This window comes from Urocampus carinirostris, chromosome 3 (assembly GCF_059441175.1).
Source record: "Urocampus carinirostris isolate Australia breed hairy pipefish chromosome 3, RoL_Ucar_1.0, whole genome shotgun sequence".
Lineage (NCBI taxonomy): Eukaryota > Metazoa > Chordata > Actinopteri > Syngnathiformes > Syngnathidae > Urocampus > Urocampus carinirostris.
Genome location: NC_142351.1, coordinates 5,872,370 through 5,890,451, shown reverse-complemented (window position 1 = coordinate 5,890,451; position 18,082 = coordinate 5,872,370). Strand labels below are relative to the sequence as shown.

At 42.0% G+C, this 18,082-nt stretch overlaps 1 protein-coding gene across 4 annotated transcripts in view; it reads left to right on the top strand.

The window, feature by feature from the left end:
* The window catches only part of atp11a (ATPase phospholipid transporting 11A), a 135,162-nt gene that overhangs the window by 82,431 nt on the left and 34,649 nt on the right, over nt 1–18,082 (top strand). For all 4 annotated transcript variants that reach the window (XM_088330481.1, XM_088330480.1, XM_088330479.1 and 1 more), the window contains exons 15-21: nt 111–277; nt 348–419; nt 3,490–3,563; nt 6,768–6,871; nt 9,402–9,583; nt 11,193–11,441; nt 13,167–13,344. In XM_088330481.1, the coding sequence (XP_088186607.1) occupies nt 111–277; nt 348–419; nt 3,490–3,563; nt 6,768–6,871; nt 9,402–9,583; nt 11,193–11,441; nt 13,167–13,344 (1,026 nt within the window). The remainder of the gene's footprint in view (nt 1–110; nt 278–347; nt 420–3,489; nt 3,564–6,767; nt 6,872–9,401; nt 9,584–11,192; nt 11,442–13,166; nt 13,345–18,082) is intronic.

Below are 18,082 nucleotides of genomic sequence, written 5' to 3'. Positions count from 1 at the left end.
CATATTTACAAAGAAAGACGGTACACCGGGAGAGTTTTCAAATAATAATAATAAAAAGTAGCGGCTTATAGTCCAGAATTTACGGTAACTGTTGGCTTTCCAAACCACAGGAGCGAGAAGAGCTGTTTTTCCGGGCGCTGTGCTTATGTCATACCGTGCAAGTGAAAGAGGAGGAGACAGTGGACGGCATCAAACACGGCATCCGCCAGGGCAAGCCCTCGTCTTTCTACATTTCTTCGTCCCCGGACGAGGTGGCGCTCGTCGAAGGCATGAAGAGGTTCTTCCCACACACACGCGAACGTTTCGCATTAAGGCTCTTGAACATTACAACTCTCGTATTTCCAAAGGCTCGGCTTCACCTATTTAAGACTCAAGGACAGTCACATGGAGATCTTGAACAGGGAGGACGAGATTGAGAGGTATAGCGCAACGGGTATAGGGCGCATGTCCCTTTAATAGTTCGTTGTGATATATGTGACATATATAAGGCGCACTGGACTATAAGGCGCATGGAATTCAAACTACAGACGCTACCCTACTTCCGGACAATCGTTTGTAAGTTGAATTTATAGAAGTAACCTGGAATGTTCTCATCTCATCTCATTAGCTGCACCGCTTATCCTCAGTAGGGTCGCGGGGGTGCTGGAGCCCATCCCAGCAATCATCGGGCAGTGGGCAGGGGACACCCTGAACTGGTTGCCAGCCAATCGCAGGGCAACCTGGAATGTTGTGTACAAAAAATAAACATTTTCATAGAATAAGATGCTCTATAATTCTGTCGGGGGCCGGACGAGTAGATTAAAGAAAAAGAGAGATAAAGAAATAAGAGAAAGAGGGAGGGAAAAGGAGAGAGAAGGGACAAAGAAAGAAAAAGAGAGAGAGAGAGGGAGAGAGCGTGAGAAACAAAAGATAAAGAGTCGTGTGAGAGGGGGAAAAGAAAGGGAGAGGAAGAAAGAAATCCAAAGAGAAATAGAAAGACAGGAGAGAAAAGAGAAAAGAAAGCGCAAAGGGTATGAAGAGAGAAAGAGAAAAGAGAAGAAAGGAAAAAAGGAAGTTAGAGCAAAAGAGGTTGAAAGACACAGAGAGAGAAAGAGACAAAGAGCAACAAAGGAAGAGAAAAAGAGAGACAGAGTGGGAGAAAAGGGGTGGAAAAGAAAGAGAGAGAGAGAGAGAGAGAGAGAGAGAAATAAATACAAGTACAGTGTCTTTGTTCGAGGCACCTGGCTTTGGCAACATCAAGTGGACATATTTCAACCAGCAGCTCGTTTTTCTCTTGCGCTTCTCTGAGTGTTGTCTGATGGGCCAGATTCAATCCCTGAGCGGGCCTGATATGGCCCGCGGGCCGCCTGTTTGACACCTGTGCTCTATAAAGTGAAGTTTAACTTACTTTTGGAAGATGAGCTTCAAGAGTTAGGCGACTTCCTCCTCTGCGGTACAAAGTGGCTGAAAAAAAGCGATCCGACCATTTTCTCAACCGCATCAAGCTTTCCTATTACACTTTGGTTTCAAAAGAATGGATGCACCAGATATTAAGCAATAAAAAATGTCAAAGTTCTTAGCGCGCTGGAGATACAGTATAGAACGTTTACACACGAACTAGGAAGAGGAAGTGGATTTCTTCTTGGAGGCCGAATGTTCGTGAGTAGGGGAGCGTCTGTAGAGTAAAAGCGAGGGTTGCATAGGAGATAAATAAATGCATTCGAATCAAAAGATATTTTTTTCATAGAAAATATATCATCTGGTTTCACCACAAAAAATAATTTGGGCAACAAACGATTCACATGTTAACCACCAGAGGGCACTCCTATAAATAAACAGGGTTGGGTAGGGTTACTTTAACTTGATTACTTTCAATGACTTTTGGATTACTCCAATACCAAATATGCTAATAAAAGACAAAAAAAACTAAATATGATTAAAATGACTACCGTAAACTCCGGACTATGGAGCGCACCTGATTATAAGCCGCACCCACCACATTTTAAGAAGATAACCGCTTTTGTACTTACACAAGCCGCACCTGTATATAAGCCGCATGCGCCCACATTAAAACATGTAACACAATCACAAAATTAACCCAAACCCGACTTTGTGTCCCGCCATTGTCACTGAATATAAAGTACACGGTCCAAAAACCACAGCCGGCAAAATGAACAGAAAATGATACCGGTACTTAAGGTTTGATGCAGACCTGCAGAGTCCGGGTCCCGTTGAAAGTAATCCAAGGGAAAAAAATGTATATTTGCAAAGGTAAGGGTGGGAAAAATATATATCCACTATTGTCCGCTGCGTCCACAAACACGTCTCACCTTTACTCCACTTCCCGTCAGCCCCCGTTGTTTTCGCCCCTTCTTTTCGATTCGCCCGTAGAAAACATATCAGAATAAGTCTCTAAAATAAATACATTACAAAAATATACAGTTGCAAATACATATTATACATTATGACACATATTTACAAAGAAAGACGGTACACTGAGAGAGTTTTCAAAGCTTTAATAATAATATTATAACTTTCATCCCAAACCGTGCCTGTGAAGGGTAGCAAAACGCTACTAGCAACACGCTCGCAACAAAGTAAACGGGTCTGTTAAAAAAAAATGATGTTGGCAAGCTGTTTGGATTTATTTTCATTTGGTTTCTGTGGCATTTGATGTTCGTTTTGCCGGAGATCAAAGAGATCAAAGCCAGGAGAGAAAGCTTACCACGTGTTGCGAGTCATCATTTGATTCATATTTCGTTTCTTTTGTCTTTTATTAGCATATTTGGTATAGGAGTAATCCAAAAGTCATTGAAAGTAATCCAGTTAAAGTAACCCTACCCAACCCTGGAGATCAAAGAGATCAAAGCCAGGAGAGAAAGCTTACCACGTGTTGTGAGTCATCATTTGATTCATATTGAGTTTCTTTTGTCTTTTATTAGCATATTTGCTATTGGAGTCATCCAAAAGTCATTGAAAGTAATCCAGTAAAAGTAACCCTACCCAACCCTGGAGATCAAAGAGATCAAAGCCAGGAGAGAAAGCTTACCACGTGTTGCGAGTCATCATTTGATTCATATTTCGTTTCTTTTGTCTTTTATTAGCATATTTGGTATAGGAGTAATCCAAAAGTCATTGAAAGTAATCCAGTTAAAGTAACCCTACCCAACCCTGGAGATCAAAGAGATCAAAGCCAGGAGAGAAAGCTTACCGCGTGTTGTGAGTCATCATTTGATTCCTATTGAGTTTCTTTTGTCTTTTATGAGCAAATTTGGTATTGGAGTAATCCAAAAGTCATTGAAAGTAATCCAGTTCAAGTAACCCTACCCAACCCTGTAAATGAGGCGCACTGGATTATAAGGCGCACTGGATTATAAGCCGCACTTTCACATTTCGGGCCGATTTGCAGTTTTTAGGTGCGCCTAATAGTCCAGAAAATACTGTAATCGTTTTCCCTACAGATGATGTGTAACCTGTCTGTTGTACTTCAGTTTATTTTCTCTTCCCCAGGTTTGAGCTCCTCGAAGTTCTGACCTTCGATTCGGTCAGACGGAGGATGAGTGTCATTGTCAGGGACACTTCAGGTAACGAGGCTTTTCTACGTTATTTAGTATTAAGGGCGTTACCGAAAACTGTAATTACCGTAATTTCACGGGAAGAGATAGAAAGGAAGAAATCCAAAGAGAACGAGAGAAAAGAGAGAAGGAGATAATAGAGAAGGAGAGAAGGGGAGGGGAGAGTAGGGGAAAGCAAGAGAGAGAGACAGAAAAGAGAGATAAGAGAGAGAAAAGGAAAAAAAGAAGAGCGTAAAAGAAGGTAAAAAGACACAAAGATACAAAGAGGAACAAAGAAAGAGAAAACAAGAGACAGATAGAGAGAAAGAGATAGAGAGTGAACAAAAAAGGGAATAAGAGAGTGTGAGAGTGAGGGAGACACAAGAGAGATAAAAGGGAAAAAAGAAGAGTAAAAGAAGGTAAAAAGACACAGAGCGAGAAAGAGACAAAGAGGAACAAAGAAAGAGAAAACAAGAGACAGATAGAGAGAAAGAGATAGAGAGTGAACGAAAAAGGGAGGAAGAGGGTGTGAGAGAGAGAGAGAGACAAAAGAGAGAGAAAAGGGAAAAAAAAGAAGAGAGTAAACGAAGTTAAAGAAGACACAGAGGGAGAGAAAGACAAAGAGGAACAAAGAAAGAGAAAACAAGAGACAGAGAGAGTGAAAGAGAAAGAGATAGAGAGTGAACGAAAAAGGGAGAAAGAGAGTATGTGAGAGAGAGAGAGAAAAGAGAGTAAAAGAAGGTAAAAAGACACAGAGCGAGAAAGAGACAAAGAGGAACAAAGAAAGAGAAAACAAGAGACAGAGAGAGTGAAAGCAAGAGAGACAGAGAGAAAAAGGGGGGAAGAGAGTGTGAGAGAGAGAGAAAGAAAGAGAGAGAAAGAGAGAGAGAGAGAGAAAGAAATACAAGTGCAGCGTTTGTTCGAGGCACATGGCTTTGACAACATCAAGTGGACATATTTCAACCTGCAGCTCGTTTTCGTCTAATGCTTCTCTCAGCGTTGTCTCACAGGCCGGATTCAACCCCTTAGCGGACCTGATCTGGCCCGCGGGCCGCCTCTTTGACACCCCTGCGGGAAATTATTTGAATGCAACACAAACTTTTTCTTCTTTTTCCCTGTTTTTTTTTTTTTAATTCCTTTCAAAAAAATCTCATTGTGTTTATTTTTTTCGAGCTGTTACTTTTTTCTTTTTGTTCTCTATTTACTTTTTCCTATGTTTCTTTCTTTTCTTTTTTCTGGCTTTTTTTCTAAAATTTTCCTTCTTTTTTTCTCTTCCTTTTGTTTCTTTTTTTCTCAGCTTTTCACTACTTTTTCATTTTGGTATTTTTTTCTTTTTTGTTCTATTCCCCCCTTCCTTTAAGTCATTTTGTGCATAATCTTACATCATATTTGCTCATGTTGGGATGAGAAGCAAAAACAACCTGAAGAGCCGTTTAGGACTCCTTTTAGCGAGCCGAGCCGAAGAAGCCGGTTCTCGGCAAACTCTACTAACTCTTTGTATCTTTTTCTCTCTCTCTGTGTCTTTTTACCTTCTTTTAATCTATTCTTTTTTCCTTTTCTCTCTCTTTTGTCTCTCTCTCTCACACTCTCTTCATCCCTTTTTTGTTCACTCTCATCTCTTTCTCTCTATCTGTCTCTTGTTTTCTCTTTCTGTGTTCCTCTTTGTCTCTTTCTCTTTCTCTCTCTGTGTCTTTTTACCTTCTTTAACTCTCTTCTTTTTATCCTTTTCTTTCTCTTGTGTCTCTCTCTCTCACACTCTCTTCCTCCCTTTTTTGTTTACTCTCTATCTCTTCCTCTTTCACTCTCTCTGTCTCTTGTTTTCTCTTTCTTTGTTCCTCTTTGTTTCTTTCTCTCTCTCTCTGTGTCTTTTTACCTTCTTTTACTGTCTTCTTTTTATCCTTTTCTCTCTTTTGTGTCTCTCTCTCTCACACTCTCTTCCTCCCTTTTTCGTTCACTCTCTATCTCTTTCTCTCTATCTGTCTCTTGTTTTCTCTTTCTTTGTTCCTCTTTGTCTCTTTCTCTCTCTCTGTGTGTGTCTTTTTACCTTCTTTTGCTCTCTTCTTTTTTATCTTTTTCTCCCTCTTTCACACACACACTCTCTTCCTCCCTTTTTCGTTCACTCTCTTTCTCTTTCACTCTCTCTGTCTCTTGTTTTCTCTTTCTTTGTTCCTCTTTGTTTCTTTCTCTCTTTCTCTGTCTTTTTACCTCGTTTTACTCTCTTTTTTTCCCTTTTCTCTCTCTTGTGTCGCTCTCTCACACCCTCTTCCTCCCTTTTTCGTTCACTCTCTATCTCTTTCTCTCTATCTGTCTCTTGTTTTCTCTTTCTTTGTTCCTCTTTGTCTCTTTCTCTCCCTCTGTGTCTTTTTACCTTCTTTTACTCTCTTCTTTTTATCCTTTTCTCTCTCTTTTGTCTCTCTCTCTATCTCGCACTCTCTTCGTCCCTTTTTTGTTCACTCTCTATCTCTTTCTCTCTATCTGTCTCTTGTTTTCTCTTTCTTTGTTCCTCTTTGTCTCTTTCTCTCTCTCTGTGTGTGTCTTTTTACCTTCTTTTGCTCTCTTCTTTTTTATCCTTTTCTCTCTCTTTCACACACACACTCTCTTCCTCCCTTTTTCGTTCACTCTCTTTCTCTTTCACTCTCTCTGTCTCTTGTTTTCTCTTTCTTTGTTCCTCTTTGTCTCTTTCTCTCTTTCTCTGTCTTTTTACCTTTTACTCTCGTTTTTTCCCTTTTCTCTCTCTTGTGTCTCTCTCTCTCTCTCACACTCTCTTGTTTTCTCTTTCTTTGTTCCTCTTTGTCTCTTTCTCCCCCTCTGTGTCTTTTTACCTTCTTTTACTCTCTTCTTTTTATCCTTTTCTCTCTCTTGTGTCTCTCTCTCTCACACTCTCTTCCTCCCTTTTTCGTTTACTCTCTATCTCTTTCTCTCTATCTGTCTCTTGTTTTCTCTTTCTTTGTTCCTCTTTGTATCTTTCTCTCTCTCTCTCTCTGTCTTTTTACCTTTCCTCAACTTCGTTCTACCTCGACTCGACTTCAAAATACCGCATTTAGGACACACCGTCAGGGGAACCCGTGTATTTTAACCTTCATGCACTGTAACTTTGACTTCTTCTTAATTAGTAATTTTGAGCCCTGATTTTTGTGCGCTGGCTAGATTTTGCGCAGCTTAGAAGGAACACTGGTCCCAACCTTGGTCATGACATGTCTTTACTCCCTTTTTCTTCTCCATTTGCTTCTGAAGGTGAGCTGTACCTGTTCTGCAAAGGAGCAGACTCATCCATCTTCCCGAGGGTCGTATCAGGCAAGGTGGAGGAAGTCAGAGCTCGGGTTGAACACAACGCAGTGGTGAGTTCCCACAGATACAAGATCTACTCTCCAGGGTTCCTTCTGGCCTTTTATGACAACATCACCTGATCTGAAACCTACATGAGGGCAAGGAAAAACTCAAAAAAAATTGGAGGCCTGCCTCACTGACAGAAAAAGACGGATGTCACTTAACTTCTTGTGGCTTCTTATACCGTATTTTCCGCACTATAGGGAGCACCGGGTTATAGGACGCACCCCCAAAAAATAGTTTCTGGTCCTCTATTTTCCATACATAAGGCGCACCGGATTATAAGGCGCTACAATGGGAACTTCGAGAAAACAGCCAGATGGTTCAGTCCAACTGATCACCCCCTTAACATTCCCAAAGCTTGCAAAGAAGCAAATACGATGTCACTCAAATGCATCGTTCCAAATATCATTCTGAAGGTTAAAGTCTTGGGATTCAAGAAATGCCAACCATTCCTTAGTTTCTATTTTCTTTTTCGCTCGCAACTGTTGGAGATAATGCAGGTTTGATCATCTTTTAAGTCCTCTCTTACGTGATTTAACAAATGCACGGAGGCTTGCCATGAGGGGGAGCTCTTTATTGCGTCATCCCAAAGAACTCAGAGAACTCCAGACATAACAATGCTTTTATAGCTTCAATTTGAGTACAACCCAAGAGAGATCTCACGTAACAACAAGGAAGATGTTGTCGTACCCTTATTAGGACATGTTGTTCGCCTCAGTTTGCTCAGAGAGTCCTCGAAGGTCCCATGCCCTTTTAAGGCTGCCAAGGACCTTCCCGAAATGATGTCAACATTCTCTCACAACTGTAAGCAAGTCTTTCTACATTTCTAAATGTATGCAGATCTATTCTACAAATGCAAGTCTATTTTCCACAACACAACTTTACTGTGCATATGACAATTAACACTTGGAATTGAGTTGAATTTAAAAAAAGACCCATCACAAAAACAAGATACAGGGAAAATATATAGCCGGAGTAGCTCACCCAAGTCGTTGTGTTCAATAATAATGTGCAACCATGGTCCTCTTATATCCATGAGTTTAGAAAATCCAGGAGAATAAAATATTTACAAATACAGAATAGTAAAAAACGCTTTCTGTATGCCGTCAACCACGTGCTATACGCATTCATCTTTTTCGGCCAATTGCAGGCTTTGTTTTGCCGCTTCAGCCTATGCCAGCCTGTAAATGATAAAAAGGATCCGTCCCCTTGACCTCCCAATAACTTTAGCCAATAGTGATCGATTCAAACTATGAATGACACATTGGTTAGCCAATGAAACGCCGGTATATAAATCCCAGCATACACCGCGGACTACTCCACATTCGGGGGAAAATCGAGTCGGCGGCTGCTTGCCCTAATTGCAAGACTTTGCGACTTAATATTGATCCATATATAAGGCGCGCTGTATTATAAGGCGCATGGTCAGCTTTTGAAAAAAATTAAGACTTTAAAGTGCGCCTTATAGTGCAGAAAATACGGTAATTATTGGTGTCAGAACCCGAACAGACGGTGGACCCAAACGCGTTACGTTTTCACACGAGCTTTATTTTACGGGAACGGGGGAGTCATGCGCGGGAACACAAACACCAGCGATTTCCGAAGAGACAGGACAGACGGGATCGATACCAGATACAGGATACACGAGCAGATACCAAACAAATGAAATGAAAGGATCTGCATTTCTATAGCGCTTTTCAAGTCAAGACTTCCCAAAGCGCCATGTAAGGCGCTAACCTGCATATTGGGGTATTAGGGGTTCAGTGTCTTACCCAAGGACACTTCGACATGTAACACGGAGGAGCCGGGATTCGAACTGCGATCTCTTGATCCCAAGACGAGCGCTCTACCTCCTGAGCCACTACCTCTCTGCAGGACGAGCTTTTTCCAGGTGTTTATGTCAAATTGTGGTGTTGCCACAGTAGCAACCACGTACAACATCAATTACAACCGACCTTGTCAATTTTTCAGTAGTTGGAAGAAAAAGTCTGCACTGCATTGCACTTCCTATTCTTCATAGTCAAAGTTTTCAATATTAGCTTCTGGTTGGGGTGGTTACATTGTTGTAGAAAAAAAACTTGCATTTGTAGAATAGATTTGCATACATTTAGAAAGAAATGTAGAAAGACTTGCTTACAGTTGGGAGAAATGTTGTTTACATCTGGCGAAGGTCTCGGCGGACGAATTAGTATAAACAATCCTCCTCAAGGGAGGACAAGAGATAACGGCAAAGGGCAAGGTGACGTAAACCGGCATAAACTTAAAAACACTTCCAAATAAGGACGGAACCCTGGGCATGTACGCCTTCAGGCGTGAAAAGGGACGGGGCCAAACCGGGTACACGTGCTATGTTGAAAACTATAAAGACACACGCATATCTTTGATTCGCTGAGTCTCTTGTTGAAATTGCGTATCAATAAAAAGAACTCCCTCTGACGTCATTTCGATTCCTGCATTTCTTTGAACACGTATGAGACGATTCAACAAATTGGTACAAAAACTCAAACCGCATCACTTTTTTTTGCTCGACCTTTCAAGGAGGGTCTCAGGACACTCTGCGTGGCCTATCGCCGTCTCAGCTCGACGCAGTACCAGGAAGTGTGTCGGCTGTTGAGTCAAGCCAAGTTGGCACTACAGGACAGGGACAAAAAGTTGGCGGAGGCTTATGACTCCATCGAGAAAGATCTGGTCCTGCTGGGAGCCACTGCTGTGGAAGACAGGTAGGTGACCAATGTTCCCTCTAAGCTGCGTGCGTGCGTAATAGCGCACTACCCAGAGCTTTTCCGCGCACAGGAAAATCTAGCCAGCTCACAAAAATCAGGGCTCAAAATTGCTAATTAAGAAGCGAATTAAGTTAAAGTTACAGTGCATGAAGGTCAAAATACATGGCTTCCCCTGACGTTGTGTTCTAAATTCGGTATTTGGAAGTCAAGGTCGAAGTAGAACAAAGTTGAGTAAAGTCAGTAGAGTTTATCGAGAACCGGCTTCTTCGGCTCGGCTCACCAAAAGGAACCGGCTCTTTTGGGTCCCAAACAGCTCTTTTGGTTGCTTTTGCTTCTTTCATCCCTACACAACCAAATATTATGTAAAATTATGCACAAAATGACTTAAAGGAAGGGAGGAATAGAACAAAAAAGAAAAAAAGTACCAAAATAAAAAAGTAGTGAAAAGCTGAGAAAGAAAAGAAACAAAAGGAAGAGAAAAAAATAATTCAGAAAAAAGCCAGAAAAAAAGAAAAGAAAAAACAAAGGGAAAAAAAGTAAATAGAGATCAAAAAAAGTAACAGCTAGGAAAAAATAAACACAATGAGATTTTTTTTTAAAAGGAATTTAAAAAAAAATGGAAAAAGTCGAGTCGAAGGAGAACGAAGTTGAGTAAAGTTAGTAGAGTTTGTTGGGGAACCGGCTTCTTCGGCTCGGCTCACTAAAAGGAACCGGCTTTTTCGGGTCCTAAACGGCTCTTCGGATTGTTTTTGCTTTCTTTCATCCCAACATGACCAAATATGATGTAAAATTATGCACAAAATGACTTAAAGGTAGGGGGGAATAGAACAAAAAAGAAAAAAATACCAAAATGAAAAAGTAGTGAAAAGCTGAGAAAAAAAGAAACAAAAGGAAGAGAAAAAAAGAAGGAAAAATTTACTAAAAAGCCAGAAAAGAAAAGAAAAAAATGTAGGAAAAAAGTAAATAGAGAACAAAAAGAAAAAAGTAACAGCGAGGAAAAAATAAACACAATGAGATTTTTTTAAAAGGAATTTAAAAAAAAATGGAAAAAGTCGAGTCGAAGGAGAACGAAGTTGAGTAAAGTTAGTAGAGTTTGTTGGGGAACTGGCTTCTTCGGCTCGGCTCACTAAAAGGAACCGGCTTTTTCGGGTCCTAAACGGCTCTTCGGATTGTTTTTGCTTTCTTTCATCCCAACATGACCAAATATTAAGTAAAATGATGCACAAATTGACTTAAAGGAAGGGGGGAATAGAACAAAAAAGAAAAAAATACCAAAATGAAAAAGTAGTGAAAAGCTGAGAAAAAAAGAAACAAAAGTAAGAGAAAAAAAATGTAGGAAAAGTAAATAGAGAACAAAAAGAAAAAAGTAACAGCTAGGAAAAAATAACCACAATGAGATTTTTTTTAAAGGAATTTAAAAAAAAATGGAAAAAGAAGAAAAAGGCATTGTGAGTTTATCGCAGACCTGCTAGTTCTCGGTCGAGCGAGGGAGAGAAATTCTCCCACCCTTCCCTTCTTTTTATTTTCTTGCCATTATTGTTTTAGTGCTTCAGCGAGAAGCAAATTCAATGTTCTCTGATGTCCGATTCACCCTGGCAATCAACAGGCTCCAAGAAAAAGCAGCAGACACCATCGAATCCCTGCACAAGGCCGGCATGAAGGTGTGGGTGCTGACCGGTGACAAGATGGAGACGGCAGCCGCCACTTGCTACGCTAGCAAGCTTTTCCGCAGCAACACCCAAATCCTGGAGCTGACCACCAAGCGTACGGAGGAGCAGAGCCTTCACGATGTCCTCTTTGATCTCAGCAGAACCGTCCTCAGGCATCACGGTGGCGTGAGCAGGGACATCTCAGGGTGGGTTTGGACGTCTTTCATGTTGCGTTACTGCCAGGGTTGGGTAGGGTTACTTGAACTGGATTACTTTGCTAATAAAAGACAAAATAAACTAAATATGAATACGATTAGGACTCACAACATGTGGTAATCTTCTCTGCTGGCTTTGATCTCTATAAGGGGAATTAGCATTTTAGCACAATATGCAACGTCCGGCAAAACTGGATTAATTTCAATGACTTTTGGATGACTACAATACCAAATATGCTCATAAAAGACAAAAGAAACTCAATATGGATAGAATGACTCACAACACGTGGTAAGCTTTCTCTCCTGGCTTTGTTCTCCAGGGTTGGGTAGGGTTACTTGAACTGGATTACTTTCAATGACTTTTGGATGACTCCGATACCAAATATGCTAATAAAAGACCAAAGAAAACTAAATATGAATAAAATGATGACTCACAACACGTGGTAAGCTTTCTCTCCTGGCTTTGATCTCTTTGATCTCCAGGGTTGGGCAGGGTTACTTTAACTGGATTACTTTCAATGACTTTTGGATTACTCCAATACCAAATATGCTAATAAAAGACAAAAGAAACTAAATAGGAATACAATTATGACTCACAACATGTGGTAAGCTTCTCTGCTGGCTTTGATCTCTATAAGGGGAATTAGCATTTTAGCACAATATGCAACGTCCGGCAAAACTGGATTAATTTCAATGACTTTTGGATGACTCCGATACCAAATATGCTAATAAAAGACAAAAGAAACTAAATATGAATCAAATGATGACTCACAACACGTGGTAAGCTTTCTCTCCTAGCTTTGATCTCTTTGGTCTCCAGGGTTGGGTAGGATTACTTTAACTGGATTACTTTCAATGACTTTTGGATGACTCCAATACCAAATATGCAAATATTATTATTATTATTAAATAAAAGACAAAAGAAACTAAATATGAATCAAATGATGACTCACAACACGCGGTAAGCTTTCTCTCCTGGCTTTGATCTCTTTGATCTCCAGGGTTGGGTAGGGTTACTTTAACTGGATTACTTTCAATGACTTTTGGATGACTCCTATACCAAATATGCTAATAAAAGACAAAATAAACTAAATATGAATCAAATGATGACTCACAACACGTGGTAAGCTTTCTCTCCTGGCTTTGATCTCTTTGATCTCCAGGGTTGGGTAGGGTTAATTTAACTGGATTACTTTCAATGACTTTTGGATGACTCCGATACCAAATATGCCAATAAAAGACAAAAGAAACTAATTATGAATCAAATGATGATTCACAACATGTGGTAATCTTCTCTGCTGGCTTTGATCTCTATAAGGGGAATTAGCATTTTAGCACAATATGCAACGTCCGGCAAAACTGGATTAATTTCAATGTCTTTTGGATGACTCCGATACCAAATATGCTAATAAAAGACAAAAGAAAGTAAATATGAATCAAATGATGACTCACAACACGTGGTAAGCTTTCTCTCCTGGCTTTGATCTCTTTGATCTCCGGCAAAATGAACATAAAATGCGACAAATAAATCCAAACAGCTTGCCATCATCATTTTTGCCGTTCCATGTGTTCCGTTACTCCCCAAGCCTGCACAAAATTTAGTAGTTTTACTCATATTTAGTTTCTTTTATTAGCATATTTGGTATTGGAGTAATGCAAAAGTCATTGAAAGTAATCCAGTTAAAGTAACCCTACCCAACCCTGGTTACTGTGCAGTCTATCCATCGACTACATGGACTACGGTCTCATCATCGACGGAGCCACCCTCTCCACTGTACTGAAGCCGAGCCAGGAAGACTCGAACTCGGGGAATTACAAAGAGATTTTCCTGGAAATCTGCCGTAACTGCAGCGCTGTACTGTGTTGCAGAATGGCGCCGCTTCAGAAAGCACAGGTACGAAAAACTCTCTGGATAAATGATAGGTTGGTCGTTTTTGGTTGTAACATTTCTCAGAATTCACTGTGTGAATATAACTTGTTTTTATATTCCTAAATATACAAACAATCTTTCACACACACACACACACACACACATGAAAAACCGGTTCAATAATCAGTCTAATTGCATCTCTTGTACGTTTATCAGTTTTGTACTCTTATTTTAAAGTTGCATTTCCAGTGTATTTATCTGTTTCCTGTGTGACTAAAGTTAACTAGACACACGGGGGCGCGCAGTGTGGCCGCAGCCCTGGTCGGGGCGAGAGGTGATGGCCCCGATGGGTCACCGGACAGAGCTAATAAATTAATTTACCTTAATGCTTGTTTTTATTTGTTTAATTCTGCCAACATAGAATTTATATACGTTTTAACTTTATCAATAAAGTTGCATGGACAGGTGCCGAAAGAAGTTGAAAGCTTTAGGTACTTGGGTTGTGATGTTGCTGCAGTTGTTGGGATGGATTGCATGGTATGGCACAGAGTCAATCAAGGAAGCAAGGTTTCGGGTGCTCTGAGGAGAGTATGAGTATGGATGTTAAGAGGGGACTGTATGAGAGCGTGATTGTGCCGACTGTGTTGTATGGTGCAGAGACTTGGAGCCTGAACGCAGATTTGAGAATGGAATTCAATGTTTTTGAGATGAAGTGTTTGAGGAGTATGTTAGGAGTGACGAGATTGGATAGATTGAGAAATGAAATTGTGAGAGACATAAGTGGAGTAGTAGTGGAACTGAGCAAGCGTGTGGATAAGATAGATAGATAGATAGATAGATAGATAGATACTTTATTCATCCCCTAAGGGAAATTCACATTTCCAGCAGCATCCCTGAGCTGAGAACAATACAATAATAAAGCCAAAAGAAAACAATATACAAATACCCAGTGTGACGTGCAAATGCCCACTTTAGCATGTTATATAGATTAACTAAATAGTGCTACACAGAACACATAATGCAGTAAGATCCAATGTAGGTGGTGTGGTTTAATGTGGGCCTTTACTCTGCCGGGTGGAGTTAAATAGCCTCATGGCATGAGGAAGAAAAGATCTCTTCAGTCTGTCCGTAGTACAAGACAGTGACAGCAGTCTGTCACTGAAACTGCTCTTCTGTCCGGAGATAATGCTGTGAAGCGGATGCGATGGATTGTCCATGATTGACCTCAGCTTTTTCAGTGCCTGTCTCTCAGCTGCTGTTGTTAGGCTGTCCAGCTCTTTGCCCACAACAGAGCTCGCTTTCCTAGCCAGTTTATTGAGACGAGAGGCATCCTTCTTCTTGACGCTGCCTCCCCAACACGCTGCCGCATAGAAGAGGGCGCTTGCCACTACTGTCTCATAGAATATTTTCAGGAGCTTTTTGCAGATGTTGAAGGAGGCCAGCCTTCTGAGGAAGTAAAGTCGGCTTTGCCCTTTCCTACATAGAGCTTCTGTGTTGGCAGTCCAGTCCAGTTTGTTGTCCAGCTGCACACCCAGGTATTTGTAGGTCTGGACAAATTCTACACATTCTCCCTTGATGGTTACAGGAACCGGGTGAGTTCTGGTTCTCCTGAAGTCCACCACCATCTCTCTGGTCTTGGTGGTGTTTAGGTGCAGGTGGTTTGCGTCGCTCCATCGGACAAAGTCCTGAATCAATTTCCTGTACTCCTCCTCCTGCCCGTTTCTGATACATCCCACGATCGCAGTGTCATCGGCAAACTTTTGCACATGGCAGGACTCAGAGTTGTACTTAAAGTCCGATGTATATAGAATGAATAGGAACGGAGAGAGAACGGTCCCCTGCGGAGATCCTGTGCTGCTAACCACGGTGTCCGATGTACAGCCCCCCTGTTTCACATACTGCGGTCTGCCTGTCAGGTAGTCAGTAATCCATTCTACAAGGTGTGAGCTAACTCCCATCTCTGTCAATTTCCTACTCAGTAGCAAAGGCTGTATGGTATTGAAGGCACTAGAGAAGTCCAAAAATGTAATCCTCACAGCCCCCTTCGCCCTATCCAGGTGAGAGAGGGATCGGTGTAACATGTATAATATAGCATCCTCCACTCCCACCTTCTCCTGGTAAGCAAATTGCAGTGGGTCGATGGCGTGACGGACCTGTAGCCTCAGGTGGTGCAGCAGCAGCCGCTCCATGGTCTTCATCACATGTGATGTCAGGGCGACTGGCCTGAAGTCGTTGAGTTCCTCTGGTCTTGATTTCTTTGGGACTGGGATGATGCAGGATGTTTTCCACAGCTGAGGGACCCTCCCCTGTTCAAGGCTCAGGTTGAAGATGCGCTGTAGAGGGTCTCCCAGCTCAGACGCACAGGCTTTCAGCAGTCGGGGGGATATTCCATCCGGACCAGCTGCCTTGCTGGTTCGTAGCCTTCTCAGCTCCCCACACACCTGGCCTGCAGTTATTTTTAGTGGGGGAATGTCTTCCATGCTAGTGTCCAGAGGGGGAGGGGGAAGGACAGCTGCACAACTCAGGGGTGAGGATGAGGCGGAGTGGTCAAACCTGTTGAAAAAGTTATTCAACTGGTTGACTCGCCCCACATCTATATCCACAGCCACTCCCTGCTTGGTGCTGCAGCCAGTAATTGTTTTCATCCCTTCCCACACCTCCTTCATGTTGTTGTTCAGCAGCTTTTTCTCCAACTTCCTCCTGTACTGCTCCTTCCCTTTCCGGAGCTGGACTTTGAGCTCCTTCTGTACTCGTTTTAGCTCCTGATGATCACCATTTTTAAAGGCCCTCTTCTTTTGGTTCAGAAGGCACTTGATGTCTCTCGTGATCCAGGGCTTGTTGTTGGCATAGCAGCGTACAGTCTTTATAGGAACAACATTGTCCATGCAGAACTTAATGTAGTCAGTAGTGCAGTTTGCCATCTCCTCAATGTCCCCACTGCTGGACCCTAGCAGGACATCCCAGTCCGTACATCCAAAGCAGTCTCTCAGAGCCTGCTCTGCCTCGGTGGACCATTTTCTAAATGAGCGTGTGGTTGTTGGTAGCCTCCTCACTCTTGGTTTGTACTGTGGTTTAAGCAGAATGAGGTTGTGGTCTCCTTTTCCAAGGGCAGGCAGTGGTTTAGCGCTGTATGCATTTTTTATATTCGCATACAGAAGGTCAATAGTCCTATTTCCCCTGGTCTTGCAGTTCACATACTGGACGAAAGAGGGCAGTGTCTTATCAAGAGTCACGTGGTTGAAGTCCCCTGAGATTAACATTGCAGCCTCCGGGTGTTGTGTCTGGAGTTTTGCCACCGCGGAGTGGATGACGTCACACGCTACTTCCGCATCAGCGCGCGGTGGGATGTAAACAATGACAGCAATGGCGTGTCCGAACTCTCTGGGCATGTAATAGGGACGGAGACTTACAGCCAAAAGTTCGACATCACGGCAGCAGATAGAAATCTTGGTTTTTACATGCCCGGGGTTACACCACCTCGAGTTCACGTAGATAGCCAGTCCCCCTCCTTTGCGCTTCCCACTGACTTTTGTCCCTCTGTCAGCCCGAACAGCGCAGAAGCCGTTTAGCGCGATGTTAGCGTCCGTGATGCTAGGCGTGAGCCACGTTTCCGTAAAGCAAAGCAAGCTGCACTCCCTGTATGCTTTGATGTCTTTCACAAGCACAGCCAGTTCGTCGATCTTATTCGGTAGGGAGTTGACATTCCCCATGATTATGGACGGTACCGTGGGCTTATATCGCCACTTCGCCGCTAGCCGCTTAGCCTTTACTCTAGCACCGGCTCTGCAACCCCGGTAGGGTCGCCTTACCTCGTTAGGTAAAAAAGGGACCGTGCCGGCTCGAGAGTTCCTCAGGTCGAGGAGTAGGTTTCTTGAATATACGTATTTTTGCGAGTTGAAACCCATATCCATAGGATAGAAAGTAATCCAAGTGTTGCAAGGCACTGATAAAGTAAGCAAAAATAACTAAACAAATAAATAAATCACAAAAGTAGCGAAAATACACGGGAGCTGCTGGAGTGGCTGCCATTCGTGACGGCGCCGGAAGACCCACTAAGAGAGTACTCGGTTGGTTTGGACACATGGAGAGGATGGATGAGGAGCGAATGTTGAAGATGATCTACAGAGCAGTAGTAAATGGAAGGAGACCAAAAGGAAGGCGGCGATGGATGTGGATGGATGGTGTTATGAGTGCACTGCAGGAACAAGGTCTAAATCTAGTGGAAGCTAGAGCTCTTGTTGGTGATAGGAATGAGTGGAGAGGTGTTGTAAAAGGATAATGGGATGTTTGGACAGGTTCTAAGAGATAAGCAGGGCACCTGTATGATGCGGCAGGGGTAAACCAGCGAAAGCTGTCGGGCCCTGCTGTTGAAGAGAAAAGTCTGTTGTGTCACCCTGACCCGATAGATAGATAGATAGATAGATAGATAGATAGATAGATGGATGGATGGATGGATGGATGGATGGATAGATAGATAGATAGATAGATAGATAGATAGATAGATAGATAGATAGATAGATAGATAGATAGATAGATAGATAGATAGATAGATAGATAGATAGATAGATAGATAGATAGATAGATAGATAGATAGATAGATAGATAGATAGATAGATAGATAGATAGATAGATAGATAGATAGATAGATAGATAGATAGATAGATAGATAGGCACAGCAACTCGCCCCTTGTTGTGCTGTGGGCTTAATGTTCTGTGTCAGGTTGGGAAGCGCGAAGGGGAATGAATGTTTCTGTATATAGAT